Genomic DNA, 17126 nt, shown 5'->3' with positions numbered 1-17126 from the left:
ACAGAACACATTTACGTTTTGGACTTAGCAACCGTTTGAAGTTATAAAAACATTACTTACAATGAATCCTCTCCCTTATGACTGTCACAGCATCCTCATGGTCATGTGATCAAAATTTGAGCACATGTATTTATGTACACGAACGTTTATGTATTTAACCGTCATATATTTATGACGGTTGTAGTGTCCCAGGATTAGGCGATCATCTTTTGTGATCTTCCCGGTTGAGTTCTGACAAAGGCAATGGGACAGCCGGATTCACTTAACAACCATCTGGTTCACTTAACAGCTGCAGCGGTTCTCTTAACAACAGTGGCAAGCAAGGCTGTAAAATTGGGCACGGCTCACTTAACTATCGCCCTTTTTAGGAATAGAGGCTCTGGTCCCAGGTTTGGTTGTAAGCCGAGGACTACCTGTTAAAGTATAGAATGATGTTTTACAGGATGAGAACCAAAGGCTGCCGTCAGACAAAAGCTACAAATTCAGATTAAACACTGGTAAAATTGAAATTTGAGCACCGCCCTCCAATGTTGCAATAGTAAACAGCACTTAGACTTACATTCCACTTCCCCGTGCTTTTACAGCCCTCTCTAAGTGGTTTACAGAGTCGGCCTGTTGTTCCCAACAAGCTGAGTCCTCAATTGACCCAACTCGGAAGGAGGGAAGGCTGAGTCAACCTTGAGCTGGTCAGATTGAACTTTCTGGCTGTGGGCAGAGTTTGCTTGCGCCATCATGGCTTAGCTGTGGATTAGAACTCAGTGCAATGTCACGGTTGAGAACCGAGGCAGCTCAGGGACAAAATAAAACACGGTGAAACAAAGGGGAACAAACCCATCAGGGCTACATTCAGCAGTCCATCTGCGTTTGAAAGACACAGGCCATTCTTTTGAAGACAGAAAAGCCCACATTTTAGACAGAGAGGACTGCTGGTTTGAAAGAGGGGGGGTCAAAGAGGTCATCTGTCTCCAAATTGAACAGCCCTCTCTCAACAGAGGGGGAGGGATATGACACCATCTATTTCCAGTCTACAACACAGTCCTTTCAGCAGTTCCACACTCATTTGCACCACTCATATGACCCTGAGGACACAGATAAAACCACCAGGTGGCCTCAGTGACTAGCCAAAAGAATGCAAATGACCAGCTGTCTGCAAGGAATATAAATCCTTCCCCACCGTCCGGTCAGAGCTGAAGAAGCTTCTTGGATGAGAAGCGAAACGTCTTCATAGAAAATCCAGAAAGTCCAGTTGCCTCTTGAAAAAACATCTTTCGAATAAAACATGATCCCTTCCTCGGTTCTCCCGCCTTGTTTTCTCATCGTGGTTCTCCCCATCAGATTTCGGAGGCCGTGGATGGCGTGAGGGTCACGTGCAAGCAGCCACTCCGGATCCACTCAGAGAACAAGAAGTTGCAATACGAGTGGGTCTTCACCATCCATTCCCAGGTGAGCTGGAAAGGCGAAATGCCCCATAAACCCGTAGAGAAGGGACCTGTTTCTCCTTTGATGGGGCTCCTGGACTCTGCACGGCTACATTGCCTGCAGTAGAGAGCCTGACTAATGTCCTTGCTGGGCACATACGCATGGCGAGTTCTGTCTCCATCCATGATTTGCTGGATGCACAGAGGTTGGCCGGGCGTGCACAGAGTGGTTAATCACAAACTAGCATTTGAAGGAGGGAGGATGGATGGAAGGAAAGAGATGGAAAGAAGGAATGAGAGAGAGGAAGAGGAGAGGAAGGGAGGGAGGAGAGATGGAAAGAAGGAATGAGAGAGAGGAAGGAAGGAAGGAAGGAAGGAAGGAAGGATAGGAAGGAAAACCCACCTATCTTTGAAGATTTGGAAGGAATCTTTGAGGTCACCCTATGTGCCATTCCTTCCTCCCTCCCTCCCCCCTCAAAACTCTGCAGCGTTTCCCTTCGCCCACTCTTATATCAGGCAGAAATAAGGTGGGGTTATCTTGAGTTTCTTCCTCGCCTCCTTTTCCTTCCCAGGGCTGAGTAAAAAGTTACCTAGCTGTTCTTCCATTTCCATGTTCAAGTTTACCTCTGACGCCGAGGATCTATTTTCCCTTGTTCTCATTTACCTACATTTTCCCCCACTCCCATTTCAGATGCCACTGATCCACGTGGCCCTATTAAAGAGAATCCCAGGAGCCAACTTCTCCTTAGCCGTGCCAGGAAAGACTCAGCTTCTGACTTACGCTTCCGGAAACAGCTTCAAAACTGTGCGGGCGTCACCACCAGCCGTTGAGGTGAAAGTCCGCTTGAAGAGTCACATCTTTGGGGTCTACGAGCAATGGCTGGTCTTTGATTTTGGCAGCCGGCCTGTCTTGGTTCAAAAGCTCTACGCCCGGGTGGGTCCGAAGGAAGCACCATGGCGGGTGGATCCGGCTGCTGAATCCGTGAGCTGCTTTGTGCAGGGTAGGCGCTGGCACACTGGGAACTGCATAGTGGTGCCCAGCGTGGATCGCACAGGCAAGGATGTGGAACTGCTGGCTAAGTACAAGGCCCCCTCCCTCTCAATGGACTTCCAGCGAGGGGCAAGGGGCAAGCCCATCACCCGCGTCAACTACCATGAAGAAATGCACAACTTCCTCTTCCAAGAAGAAGAAGCTCAGCAGCTTTTGATCTCTAAGTAAGTGGATCTCAACCCAAACAAGATTGGTGGGATAATGTTAACTTCAGAGTCTTCAGCCAAATTCCCTGTTTTTATCTCGGGGAGGAAGAACCAAATTCGAGCAATATCAATAGCAATAAAGGAGGATATTTGCAATGTTTGTAATATAGCAATAGCACTTAGGCTTATATGCTGCTCCACAGTGCTTTACAGCCCTCTCTGCGTGGTTTCCAGAGTCAGCCTATGGCCCCCTACAATCTGGCTCCTCATTTTACCGACCTAGAAAGGATGAAAGGCTGAGTCAACCTTGAGCCGGTGAGAATTAAACTCCTGGCAGCGGGCAGAGTTAGCCTGAAATACTGCATTCTATCCACTGTGCCACCAGAGCTCTAACAGAAGTGAATGCTTAAAGTTCCTTTAATGTGCTTAAAGATGTGAAGACTACAGGTCCCAGAATTGCTAGGTGGGGAACCCACCGTCTCCTGGTGATTGGCCCAAATCACCAGCTGGTTTTCATGCTTAAGGTGGAACTAGAACTCACAGTCTCCTGGTGGTTGGTCCAAAGTCACTTAGTCAGCTTTCATGCCTGAGGTGGGACTGGAACTCACCGTCTCCTAATGATTGTCAGCCAGCTTTCATGCCTAAGGCAGGCTTAGAACTCATGCGTAAAGTGAGACTAGAACTCACTGCCTCCTGGTTTCTAATCCAGTGCCTTCACCACTAACATAAACTGGCTCTCTTTTTGGAGAGACACAAACCTTCCACAACAACCTTCTTTCTATCTCTTGAGGGTTTACATTAACTTCCCCTTGGCCAGCTTCCTGAAAATGTCTTGCAGACATGTAAGTTGGGGATAATGGGAACTATGTTCAAATATTTCCAGAAGGGATGGCACCAGGCCAAAGAGAATGAAGCATCTAAGGCCTAGAATTCCCATTCATTTTGGATGTGCAGTCCAAAATAATTTGGCTTGGAGGGTGAGAACGTTACAGAGAGATACAGGCAGAGAGGCCTGTTGTTCCTGTTGTTTTGTCTTCTCTCTTCCTCAGTTTCTTCTGCTTCTCTTCCCATGTCTAATCTTCTTCTGATCTAGGCTCAACTTGCACGCGAAGGTCTCTTTTGTAAAGTGTGTGGAAGACTTACAATTAGGGATGAAGTTTGCTCCCCCAGGACAGCTCTATGCCCAGGTCCCGACCCCTTACTCGTTGACCATGGACTCCAACGAAGGGTACCTGCTTCAACGCTCAGTCAGATCAGCCTTCCTGGCCCGGGATCCACCTGCCAACAACCGTGTTTATGAGGTCTCCGTCGAGAAAGAAGCTCTCACCGAAAAGAGTGTCTGTCTTGTCCTTCCCCAACGTTCCTGCATTGAACTGGGCCTCCAACCGGACACGTCTGCCAAAATGGAAGTCCAGTTCCAAACGGACCACCTCCAATTCTGCAAATGGCACCACGCTGTGGACAGCTTGTGGGATGTGAAGCTGGTCTTTCCAGATGTGACCACCTGCTCCATCCCACGTGGAACTTTGCAGGTGCCATGGGGGAATATGAAACAGAAGCAAGCTCTTTGCTTCATCACTGGTCAGGTGACTGGTTTCTGTAGGACACCACCTCTTTTGATCTACGGACCATTTGGGACTGGAAAGACCTTCACGTTGGCCAAGACTACCCTGGAGATCATCAAGAAGCCCCAGACACGTGTGCTTATCTGCACCCACACCAACAGGTAATCTTGGTTTGACGTTTTATCAGCCTTTGGCTGAAGGAGAGAAGTAAATATTTCGGTGTCTTCACAGGGTTATTTTAGAGACCCCTGTTAAAATGGATAGCTGGGTTTGCACAATATGTGAACCAGATCCAGGTAAGTCCAGGAGGCTAAACTCACATTAGTGTCAGATGCAAGATATCAAGAACCAGGGTATAGTTCAAAAATACTACAAGTTTTGGTCACCACAATATTAAAAGAAAGGTTGAGATTCTAGAAAGGGTACAGAAGAGCAACAAAGATGATTAGGGGATTGGAGGCTAAAACGTAAAGAACGGTTGCTGGAATTGGGTATGTCTAATTTAATGAAAAGAAGGACTAGGGGTGACATGATAGCAGTGTTCCAATATCTCAGGGGCTGCCACAAAAGAAGAAGAGGGAGCCAAGCTATTCTACAAAGCCCCTGAAGGCAGGTCAAGAAGTAATGGGTGGAAACTAGTCAAGCAGAGAAGCAACTTAGAACTAAAGAATTTCCTGACGCTGAGAACAATTAATCAGTGGAATTGCTTGCCTCCAAAGTTGTGGGTGCTACAACACTGGAGGTTTTAAGAAGCACTTTTTCTGAATTGGTACTGGGTTTCCTTCTTGAACAGGGTGTTGGACTAGAAAGCCTCTAAGATCCCAACTGTGTTATTTTGTTATTTGATACTACCTACGCACAAGAACCTGTGCTACTAACGATCAAGGCAAATTGGCACCAGATAATATCAATGGACTTCGAAGAGGGCTGGATTTAAGTCTCTTAAAGGTGTGTAGAGACTTCAGACTGATGATGCATTTGACCCCACTGCTGGGCTCAGTCTGGTCATGTGCCACCATTAGCTTGTTTGCAAGATTTTAGTGCTTCGTGTAAATCTAGCACATTGATGCTCAATGTTAAGCACATGGCTAATCTGAAGTGGTTTTTCTCAACCTCGGCAACTTTTAAGATGTCTGAACTTAGACCCCAGCTGGCTGGAGAATTCTGGGAGTTGAAGTCCAGACATCTTAAAACGATCAAGGATGATCAAGGAGAAATACTGATCTAGACTATTGTGCAAAAGTAGTCTTTGCAACTTTTTAACCTCAAAATGTCAACATTCCCCTGTAGTCTTTCTAGGCAAGCAATAATAATTGGGGTGGGGCGGGGAAGAGGATTTATTTATTGAGTTTATTAGCTGCCCCATTCCAGAAGATTCTGGGTAGTTTTATAAAATTAAAACCACAGTATGGTAGGAAATATAAATGGTCCTTAGGTTACATCCATTTGTTCTGTGACTGTTCAAAGTTATGATGGTTCTGAATGAGGGAAACTTAACAACTGGTCCTCGGATGTTATTGATGTCACATTGGCCCTGAAGACATGTGATCACCATTTGCAATCCTGCTGGCTTCCCACGAGCAAAAACAATGGGAAAGCCAGCAGGAATCACAAGTTGCTCTCATAAGTTGCTGCCGCCACTTTTTCTCCCAAAGAGCTTCTCGGTTTCAGTGGGATCTCATACTTTGTAACACCCACTTGAAGTTCTTGCCTGCTGTCTGACTGGCTTGCAAGTCAATTAAGGAGGGGAGTCTTATGGTCATGACTTGCGGTTTCCTGCTGGCTTCCCCAATGTCTTTACTTGTGGGAAGCCAGCAGGAAGTGGTCATGTGAGGTCCTCGCTTAATAATCAGTGATCCTTGCATAACGATGGCAACAGAGACTGCCAGGATTGCCAGCATGAAATAGTGTTGTCACGTGACATATTGCATTATGGCTGTATCACTTAGTGATGGAAATTATGGTGCCAATTTACCATGGTACTCTGAAGACTATCTATAACAGTGGCCCCCAACCTTTTTTGTGCCGCGGCCCGGTACCGGCATCACAAAATCATCCGTGGCCCGGTACCAGCATCAGCACGCATGGCAAGGCGAGCCGAGCGACCGGCCAGCCAGCCGTCCCCCGCTTCTCCCCGCCACCTTCAACTCCTCCTTTGTACCTGTGTCGATGGGCTTCGGGATGGCTTCGGGACGGTTGCTTGGCTCGCCTTGCCATGCGTGCTGAAAGAATCCTCGCGCCTTAGTTTTGTTTGAAGCCGCCCCCCCCGCCCCCCCGGTGAAACTAAGGTGTGAGGATTCTTTCAGCACCCAAATGCCGCTTTCTACCCGGAAAAGCTCACCGTAAGCACTTTTTCATCAAAACAAGATGGCGGCGCCCAGCAAACCGGCGGCCCGGTAGAAATTGTTCCACAGGCCGGTCCCGGTCCGGGGACCGGTGGTTGGGGACCCCTGATCTATAATACAAACAGATTTGGGTTGAAAAAGTCCAGTTGTAGAGAAAGAAATTTGCTAGAACATCAGTTTTTATTACCTAACTTCAGTTTTAGCTGTCTTGAGCTAAAATGATGGCAACCAAGATTGGATCAGAGGTGGTATTCAGCAGGTTCTGACCAGTTCTGGAGAGCCAGAAGCGGAAATTTTGAGTAGTTCGGAGAATCGGCAAATCCCACCTCTGACTGGAGATTTTACAGTGTTCTTCCCCTGCCACGCCCACCAAGCCACACCCACAGAACTGGTAGTAAAAAAAATTGAATCCTACCACTGGATTGGATCCCCCATTTTCACTTTCAACTCAGGAAAAGAAAGGATGGGGGTTCAGTTGGACAACTGGGGCTGCCGTTTTAACTCATTTTGAGTTAAAAATCCCCCTTCTTCCCTAGAGGGAAATAAAAAACAACCATGTGCCTATTTAGCAAAGAATTTTGGGGAGATAATTGGAAGTGTGATAGCCCCTGTTGCAATGCCTTTCTTTTCCAGCGCGGCTGATATCTACATTCGTGAATATTTCCACAACTATGCCATCTCATCGCACCCTGAGGCTATTCCATTAAGGGTGAAATCCACTTTCCGTTCGGTCAGATCAACTGACCCCATTACCCTACGCTACTGCTGTCTCTCTCCGCGTGGAAATGAGTTTTGCCTCCCTACTAGAGAACAGATGGATCGCCACCGGATTGTCCTCACCACCTGCATGACCTCACGAGATCTTGGAGTGCCCTGTGGTTATTTCACTCACATCTTGATTGATGAAGCTGCCCAGATGTTGGAGTGTGAAGCTCTAGTCCCTCTCTCTCTGGCTAGCCTGACAACCTTGATTGTTCTGGCAGGGGACCATATGCAGAAGACCCCCAGGCTCTACTCGTTGCACAAGGATGAGCAGTCCGCCGACTACACCCTGTTGAATCGCCTCTTCCAACATTACAAGAAGGAGAAGCATGAAGTGGCCACCAAGAGCAGGATCATCTTCAATGAGAACTATCGGTCTACTGCAGGAATAATTGAGTTTGTCTCCAAGCACTTCTATGTGGGTAGAGAAGATACCATCGGTGCCAAAGGCAACGTCCCTCCTCACCCGGAGTTCTATCCACTTATGTTTTGTCACGTCTCTGGTAGTGCCGAGAAGGACAGATCCATGAGCTGGTACAACATCTCCGAGATTGAACAGATCATTGAGGAAGTGCAGGAAATGGATCAGAAATGGCCGGTTGAATGGGGGCAGAAGAACCTCAAGTCCATCTGCGTGGTCTCTTATGGCATACAGGTGAGGCGTCAAGGACATGTGTTGTTCTTACATTGTCCATGACGGGCAATCTTCAACTTAGGACCACAATTGACCCAACATTTCTGTTGCTAACTGCTCTTTCTCCTGCTAACGTTCTCCTGAAACTGGTATTTTTGGGGAGATACTGCATCTGGCCCAGAGATCACACAGAAACTTCAAATAGCCAAGGGTAGTCCTGTCCTTTAGGAATTTCTTGAGTCCCTTTTGATATATAGGGTTTCCTACCTGACCCGGGAGTTGGACTAGAACACCTCCAAGCCCCCTTCCAACTGTGTTATTCTACTATTCCGACTCTTTTTAGCATAGTATAAGGTAACAATATTACAACCTCAACATTTTTACTTTTGTACATTAGTATATAACTAGCCATTTCTATAACAACTAATCTAGCTAATCAGCCAAACCAAAGTCAGTTTCCTTTTTTTTCATTCTCCTCTTTGAAGAATTAATGTAACCGTTACTGCTTTATCTTCCTTGCTGTTGAAATAATACGTACTTCTATTTACACTTAATAATCTTTATAAACTATCACCATTTATATTAACAAAATTCGCCATATTCTTTCAGCTTCTTTAACTTTAAAGGGAAAATATGTTTTCATCCATTTTAAAAAACTAAGCTTTTCTTTAAAAACATTTTTAAAATTAAAACATTCTAATACATCTTTTTAAAACGTTCTCTTAGCATACATACTTTAAAGTTCACTTTCAGACCAATAAAATTCTAACTAACTCCAATTCATTCGTTAAAGTTTGATCACTCCCTCCAATGAGGGTAACCTCATAGAATAATTATTTTTCCTCTTTTATACATCCTTTTTAAAGCTTTTTAATTTTTCTTTAGGCTAATACATCTTTTTTCTTTAAATTTCTCTTTAAAATATATTTTCAAATACACTTTCAATAATATTTTACAAACTTTAAGAATTGCTTAAGCATTATATATAAAGGAAAATACATTTTCAAATGGTTTTAGATTAAAACTTTCTTTCAATTACAAATATCAAACTGATGGAAATTCATCCTAATTCCAATTGACTCATTAAGTTTAAGTCACTCCTTCCAGCTCCTCTTCATGGAATAAAATCTTTTTCTTCTCTGGAATGCTTGTCAAATAGTTTATAAACTTCTCTTTTTCTCAAGGATTTCTTAACCTTGTTAATATCCGTGAGGAAAAAGCTTTTAAAAGTTGCAAATTTTCTTGGTGCTCTTCATTCAATTGTATTGAGAGATTTCTATTTAAATCATCAAAATGAAAATTGATCTCATAATTTTGATTCCAAAATTATGATTGACATGCTGGTATCTTTGATTTTTCTAGGTGAAATTTATCCGAGACAAGATGAGAAAAAGCGGCTTTTCAGAAGTGACTGTGGAGAGCTATGACAACCTAGCAGGTAAGGTCCCTGCCCTTTAGAACATGGGTTCTCAACTCTCAGGCCCACAACTGGGCCATCCCCTGTTCAGAACCAGGTTGCTGAAGCAGTGGGTGAGGGCGTGGCCGTGTGTAGCTCCACTTAAGTGTGTCACGGGCAGGTGAACGCACACAGGCAGCTCCATTTGTGCAAATGTAACTGCACATGCTTATTCAACGTGCGCATGGAACCATCCCCTCCCCGCCAGGTGTCTGAATTTTTATCACGTGGCCATGGGGATGCTGCAGTGGTCATAAGTGAAAAACAGTCACATTTTTCAGTACCAAATGGTCACTAAATGAATGGTTGTAAGTCGAGGATAGCCTGTATTTCATGATATTGATGAATAAATCCACTTTCTGTTTTTTTTTCTGCAGGGCGAGAATTCCGTGTCATCATTATCAACACTGTGCATACCTGCAACAGCCTGGTCCATGTCAGTTCCTCTAATCTGGAGTATTTCAACAATGCGCGGGTGTTGAACACCATCATAACAAGGGCCCAGTCGCAGGTCATCGTAGTCGGAGACGCCGTCGCTCTGTGTTCTCATGGCCAGTGCAGCAAGATCTGGAAAAGTTTCATCAAGAAGTGCATTGAGAAGAAGTCCATTACTCCTGAAACGCTGACCTTGGAGGAGATAAAGCAGGTGACGTCCGATTTGGCCGCCTGGAACAGAGAAAGCCCTGAATCCGAGGAAGAAGGTAGCAATACAGACTCTTGGGACTCCGACACGGAAAGTTTAAACCTTGATGATCCAATATTGCAGGAACTCTTGGATGAAAGCAAAGAGTTGATGGTGTTGGTAACTGAAGAAGGCCTGTTGAAGGTGAAATCGGACGTCTCAGTCCCTGAACGGAGAAGGCAACAGTACAGCAACTATTCCTTGCAAACGATGCAGCAGTATTTGCAGATGCAGCCCCAGCGATACAAACGTTGCGAATTCATCCAAGAACGGTTTGATCAAGCTTCTGCCTTCACTCTGGATGAGGCTTCCTTGATGATCATCCAGATCAAGGGTCGAGTCAACTGTGGCATGGCCTTCACTGGAGACCAGGTCTTGGTGGAGATCCTGACGCCCAAAGTTACTCCTGAGGACAACCCTCATGGGAAAGTGGTGGGCATCTTAAAAAAGGTGGCACGAGATCTCACCTTTGTCTGCAAAGTGGATGAGTTTGATCTCCGGGTCATGATCCCCATTGACCAGACTGTCACAAAAATTTTTGTCCCTCCATTGAGAGACGAGGCTGACTCTATTCCCATCCGCAGACTTGACCAGGCAGGAAAAATTAAGTTGAAGAGCAGGAAAAAAATAACACCAGAAAACCGGAACACATGCCTTTTCGTGGTACGAATCATGAAATGGGAAGAAGGTTATTACTACCCTCTAGGAATTGTTACAGAGGTCCTTCCCTTGGCTTCCTCACTAGATGATGGGCTTCGTATTCTGGATTTGGAATATAGATTGTCCAGTGGATATCCTGCCTCAGTGGACAGCCAAGTGGCCAAATTAATCTCTGGTTACCCCACTCTGATGAGAGCAGAGAGGAAAGACTGTCGGGCTTACTTTACTTTCACGGTTGACCCCTTGGGTGCCAAAGACCTGGACGATGCCATCAGTGTCCGAGATATGGGTGCCAAATATGAGATTGGGATCCACATTGCTGACTTGGCCTCTGTGATCCACAAAGATTGTCCTTTGGATACAGAAGCCAAGAACCGAGGGTTAAGTTATTATGCTCCTGAGAAGCCTATACATATGTTCCCACCACAGCTCAGTCAGAATCTCTGCAGTCTCCTTCCTCACAAGGAACGATTGGTGATTTCCCTCTTTGTCGTAATGGATAAGGCCACGGACCAGATGGAAAAAATTTCCTTTGCCATGTCCATTATCTGTTCTAATCGGCAGATGACTTATGAGGAAGCTGAAGGGATCATTAAGAACCACTACAAAATAGAGGCACCATCACCTAATTTTGACACCGTAGAAGATTATGTTGCGACGGCGTATCATTTCTCCCGTGTCCACCGGAAGTCCAGGCTTCATGAAGATTATCATTATGACCAATTGGATGAAGAAATTCCTTTAGGTCAGCGATGTTCTCACCAGATGATTGAGGAGCTTATGATCCTCTTCAACAGTTCTGTGGGAGATCTGCTCACAAACCGGACTCCTACCAGAAATTTAACCCCGCTTCGTTGTCAGGTGGAGCCCAACCCTCAACAAATCTCCCAAATGAGGGAGAAATACAAAGATGTCATTCCTCTGTCCACCCACCTCTCCCATCACCTAGGAGCTCCAACTGGTGATGCCCTCGTGAAGACTATGCATCCATTTGTTCTCTTGGCTTCCTCGTGGGATCATCTCAAGTCAGCGGCCAATGACCGTGACTTTCCCAAGATGCTTGACCTCATTACCACAGATGACATCCACCCTAAACTTGCGCCCATCAATTTAGAATTTCGGAAGCTCTTGAACCGTTCTTATTTTCTTCGTTCTAATTCCTGTCCTCAGGCCAAGCTGGGCCACTACTCTTTGCATGTGGACTCATACACCTGGGCTACCTCTCCGGTTCGGCGCTACGTGGATGTAGTCGTTCAACGGCATATTGTCTCTCTGATTTCCAAGAAACCCATCCAGTACTCCGAAGTAGAAATTGAATTCCTCTGCCATGATTTCAACCAGAAGAATGGCAGGGCCAAGATGTACCAGCGAAGAATCCGATCGTTGGAACTGGCCACCCAGTTGAAATGTCACGTTCAAAAGAAGTTTGCTTTCATTGCCAACGTGGAAGGGAAAGCCCAACATTTCAAACTCTTGTTTCCTCTCAACAATGAGACCTTTCCAGATAGTCCCAGCATCAGTTATAGAGCCCTTCAGTTGGTGTCCCAACCAAATTTCAATGAGGAGCGGAACAGTATGAAGCTGACGTGGAGAAGAAGAATTTACTCCTGTGTAACCAAAAAGGAGGATGAAGTGAAGTTGTCAGAGATCGGAGGGAACATCTTTCACTTCGATGGAGATGTGTGGCATGAAATCCTTGCAGCTGTCAAAAATGAAGACTACGAGAAGTTAATCCACCTTCTTAAGAAGAGTTACACCCTGAAATCCAAACCTGTGGGGTCAGTGGGGAGGAGTAAGTGCTTACACTACAAAGAACTGTCCGTGGAACTTAAAGTTGGAGATGTGCTGAATTTCCAACTGACCACCGATGTCCAACGAGGCTTCCTGGTGCCGTTTGTGCAACTGTGGACAGTAGCTCCTGGCTTTGAGGTGTGCTTGGAACACACTGAGCGACCCATCAATTGCTTCTCCAAGTACACTTCCCAAGCCTCGAAGAACATTTATAAGAACGCCTCTGATTATCGCAAAGTGTGGCTGCCTCTTTGTGACATAGAAGCAACTTTGGGCGCGTTGGCTGAAAACAGCTCGATCGTCTTGCAAGACGTCCAGATCGCTTGGAAGAGGCAGCGGACCTCACAAGGTCAGCTCTGTGGAACCATCAACCTCACCAAGAAGTTCCTCAAAGAATGTGGCATTGAAGTGGATCTTGGCGCCTGCTACATATGCATTCGCCTTTCGGGCCTCCGAGGACCTGGGATTCAGGACAAAGAGGAAGACCTCAGTCAGAGCTTCCGGCAACTCTGTTTGACCAAGGAAGCAACCAAGACTCAGGATTTCATGATTGATCCCGATACGTACACTTGGGTGGCGCATGGATGTGCAGATAAGTTTGAGGAGAATGAAAAACCTGATCAGCGGGGTGACGTGGTGGTGAATTTCTACATCAATTTTATGTCCATGGAGAACATTCCCTTTGAGGTCACCCAGAAGAGTTCAAGGTTCAGTGTAGAGCTGATTCCGAAGCAGCTGCCTGATATGTAAGTTTGCCGACAGAAGAGAATATTTGTAGCTCGGGTTTGAACTGTGGGATCATTGCTGCTTTTTGAGTTTGGCAGTTTTCTTACCTGACTAGGTAATATCATCAGTACTAAGTGGAGTGGGTTTTGCTGCCTTTATACATAGGACAGCCTGACAGGGCAAGCTATATAAACAGCAAACCCCACTCTTTTCCAGCACTGATGTTACCTAGTTGGATCATGAAACACCTACAAGAAAACAAATCAAGTTAAAGGATCCCACAGTCCTCCTCCTGCTCCCATTCCCCTCCTCTTCCTCCTTTCTGCAAACTCTCCCTTCTAGCACTGATGTTATTACCTACCTTGGTAATGAAAAGTCTGCAAGAAAACAAGAAAGAGAGCACTAAGGACCCCACAGTCCTCCTCCTCTTCTTCCTCCTCCTCCTCTTTCTCCACCTTCTGCCACCTTTGCTTCCACTCCATAAACCACATTCCCTTCTACTGGTAGTTCTGATAATGTTACCTAGTTTGGTAAATGAAACATCTGTAGGAAAACAATCAAACTCAATTGCACCAAGGACCCCCACAAGTGTAAGTCTGCATTGCATCAAAGCGTTTGGGTTCTGGTTTTGCCCTTTCTTTTTCCTCGACTTATTTTTTTCATAACTGATCCCAGCAAAAGGGTGATTTGGTGGTTTCACTAATCATGAATATGTCAACCTAAAACAAATATGGACAATTCAACAGCAAGAATGTTTGGAAACCTTGCTGAGGTTGTTGTTTTTTTCCCCCTTGTTTGTTTGGTGTTTCTTTCTTCTTCACTTACTTGTCTTTTCTTTTTCTTCACAGCCGGAAAGAGGCAGCTGTTTGGAAACTGGAGTATGCCTCGGAACTTTCTCAGAGCATAGCGCTGGGTCGACCCATTCCAGTCCAAAGTAAGTACCGGATAGTCTTCAACTTAAAACCACAACTGAGCCCCAAATTCCCATTGTTAAGCAAGGCAGTTTTTAAAATTCAGTTAAATTCAGTTTGGCCCCATTTTGTGTGCTTTATTTTTTTGCCACAGTTGCTAAGTGAATCATGCAGTTGTTAAGTGAACCATTCAGTCATTAAGCAAATCTTGCTTCCATTGATTTTGCTTGTCGGAAGCCAGCTGGAAAGTTTACAAATGAGGATTACATGAGCCTGGGACAGTATAACTGTCATAAGTACATGCCAGTTGCCAGGTGTCTGAATGTTAATCATGTGACCATGTCGATGCTGCAGTGGTTCCACTGTGAGTGTGAAAAACAGTCATCAGTCCCTTTTTTCAGTGCCATTGTAACTTCGAATGGTTACTAATGATTATGTCAAAGATTGTAAGTCACCTGTGGAACAAAATTGCATAGCCTAGCTGTGAAAATAGTACAAGTAGGGCTGATTAGCAACCGTTTGAAGTTATGATTGACCTCCACCCCCACAAAAAAAGTTATTTACCACTCAGTTCTGAAGTTCTGATGCCACCCCTTCCTCCTGGTGGTCACATGACCGAATGCTGGGCTGTCAGCAACTGGCCCTCATATCACCTGGGAGTAGGACAAGAAGCAATGGGTGGAAACTCATCAAGGAGAGAAGCAACCTAGAACTAAGGAGAAATTTCCTGACAGTGGGGACAATTAACCGGTGGAACAACTTGCCTCCAGAAGTTGTGAGGGCTCCAACACTGGAAGCTTTTAAAAAGATGTTGGATAACCATTTGTGTGATGTGGTGTAGGGTTTCCTACCTAAGCAGGGGGTTGGACTAGAAGACCTCCAAGGTCCCTTCCAACTCTGTTATTCTATTCTATTCTATCCTATCATTTTCAGCATCTTTTAGTCATGCAACTTTCAATTTACTATTTTTGCAGGAAGCTGCCTTTGCTTGTTGTTTTTGGCAAAAAACACACAAACCCAAAGCAAGTAAAGAGTTTGCTTAGCAACTTAAGCATTTACTTAATGACAACAGTGATTCCCTTAACAATTGCTGCAACCTGGGTTGTAAAATTGAGCCTGGTCGTGTGTGGGTCTGTTTTATGACCGTCCTGACCTACGACTGTAATGATGAGGCTCCATTAGGGTCATATGTCGTCGTAACAGATGGGTCTGCAGAATGCCCAAATGATGCAGGCATTGTAGAGGTGCAAACCAGATTGCCTTGATCGGTACATGCATGTGACATTATAAACATGTACAGGGTGGTACTTAACATTGTGATGGCAAGATGCTGGTTTTATCATCACAACTCCCCCTTGAATGTCCAGGTGGAGAGATAAGGTGTGGTGTGTAAAAAATTATAATGACAGCCACGAATGTGTAGTGAATCCCTTCCTTATTTTAATGCATACAAATAGAGGGGTGTGAACCTTTGCTTCTGGCCACCATGTTAATGGTGTGGTCACACCAATCTCTTGAACAGATCTTTAGAACTATGAAATTGTGTCATCTTCTCTCACAAGCCATCCTTTAAAAAAGAAAAAAAACCTAGTTGGCCAATAAAATCTCAGATACAGGTAGTCCTTGTCTTATGACCACAATTGAGCCTGTAATGTATGTTGCTAAGTGAGAAATTCGTTAAGTGAGTTTTGTCCCATTTTACAATTTTCTTTGCCTCATTTGTTAAGTGAATCATGGCAGTTGTTAAATTAGTAACATGGTTGTTAAGTGAATCTGGCTTCCCCATTGACTTTGCTTATCAGAAGGTCGCAAAAGGGGATCATGTGACCCCGGGACACTGCAACCATCCAAATGTAAATCACCATGGAGATGCTGCAACAGTCATCAGTGTGAAAAATGGTCACAAGTCATTTTTTTCAGTGCTGTTGTAACTTTGAACAGTCACTAAGTGAACTGTTGTAAGTCAAGGACTACCTGTATTGGTCTGTTGCTGCATTAATGTGATCAGGGCAGTTGTCAGTAGCATCTTCTGGTACAAAGTGATAAGATGTCTCTTTAGTCCTGGGCAGTATTTTCCCACCAGTGTTTGAAGGCTCATAATAATAGTTAACAATTGCAGACAAATAAGGTCAGTACCTGCAGTCAGCAGAACAGGAGGGAAAGAACTGGAGGAGATCAAACACATGAACACCTGCAAATAGAAATAGGACAATTGTGGCAAAAGGAAGCAACGATGGGACCAATAGGAATAGGCGCCTTGGATTCAATTCCCAAAACAGCTGGAGCGCCTCTGATACACCATCGGCGTTGACAAAAATCCCCATCAGTCAATTGCAATAGGCAGCTTTGCTCGGAACATCTAACGTCCTGCAACAATACCCCTAACACCATCATGTAGCCATATCTGCCTATTCCAGGTCCTTGGGAAGGACTTGATAGGACAAAAAGTGGCTAACACTGATGATGTTATCTAGTTGGGTAATGAAACGTCTGGAAGAAAACAAGCAAGCTCAGACAGCACCAAGGATCCCAAGTCAGTCTTTTCCCTCCTTCCTCCTCCTCCTCCCCTCCTCCCTCCTCCTCCTCCTCCTCCTCTCCTCCTCCTCCTCCTCCTCCTCATCTCCTCCTCCTCCTCCTCCCTCCTCCTCCTCCTCCTCCTCTCCTCCTTCGTGGTTGCGCTGAAAAAACCTCCCACAGTCCTCTTTCTCCTCCTCCTCCTCCCCTCCTCTCCTCCCTCTCCATACATCCCCCTCCCTTCTAGCACTGATGGTGTTACCTAGTTGGGTAATGAAACATCTAAAAAAAAACAAGGAAGCCCAGAGAGCATCAAGAACCCCATAGTCCTCTTCCTCCTCCCTTCTCTTTCTTCTTCTCTGTCCAAATCCCTCTCTCTTCTAGCACTGATGATGTTACCTAGTTGGGTAATGAAACGTCTGAAAGAAAACAAGCAAGCTCAGACAGCACCAAGGATCCCACAGT

At 45.2% G+C, this 17126-nt stretch overlaps 1 protein-coding gene across 1 annotated transcript in view; it reads left to right on the top strand.

The window, feature by feature from the left end:
* Positions 1–17126, top strand: part of HELZ2 (helicase with zinc finger 2) — a 65564-nt gene that overhangs the window by 22903 nt on the left and 25535 nt on the right. Inside the window, exons 4-10 of the mRNA XM_087928838.1 lie at positions 1336–1443; positions 2110–2633; positions 3709–4341; positions 7159–7942; positions 9284–9359; positions 9755–13256; positions 14085–14170. Of these exons, the coding sequence (XP_087784964.1) occupies positions 1336–1443; positions 2110–2633; positions 3709–4341; positions 7159–7942; positions 9284–9359; positions 9755–13256; positions 14085–14170 (5713 nt within the window). The remainder of the gene's footprint in view (positions 1–1335; positions 1444–2109; positions 2634–3708; positions 4342–7158; positions 7943–9283; positions 9360–9754; positions 13257–14084; positions 14171–17126) is intronic.

The sequence above is a fragment of the Pseudonaja textilis genome, chromosome 3 (assembly GCF_049901715.1).
Source record: "Pseudonaja textilis isolate UNSWEBS1 chromosome 3, rPseTex1.2, whole genome shotgun sequence".
Taxonomy (NCBI): Eukaryota; Metazoa; Chordata; class Lepidosauria; order Squamata; family Elapidae; genus Pseudonaja; species Pseudonaja textilis.
Note: the sequence above shows the minus strand (reverse complement) of the source record. Positions and strands in the feature narration are given on the sequence as shown.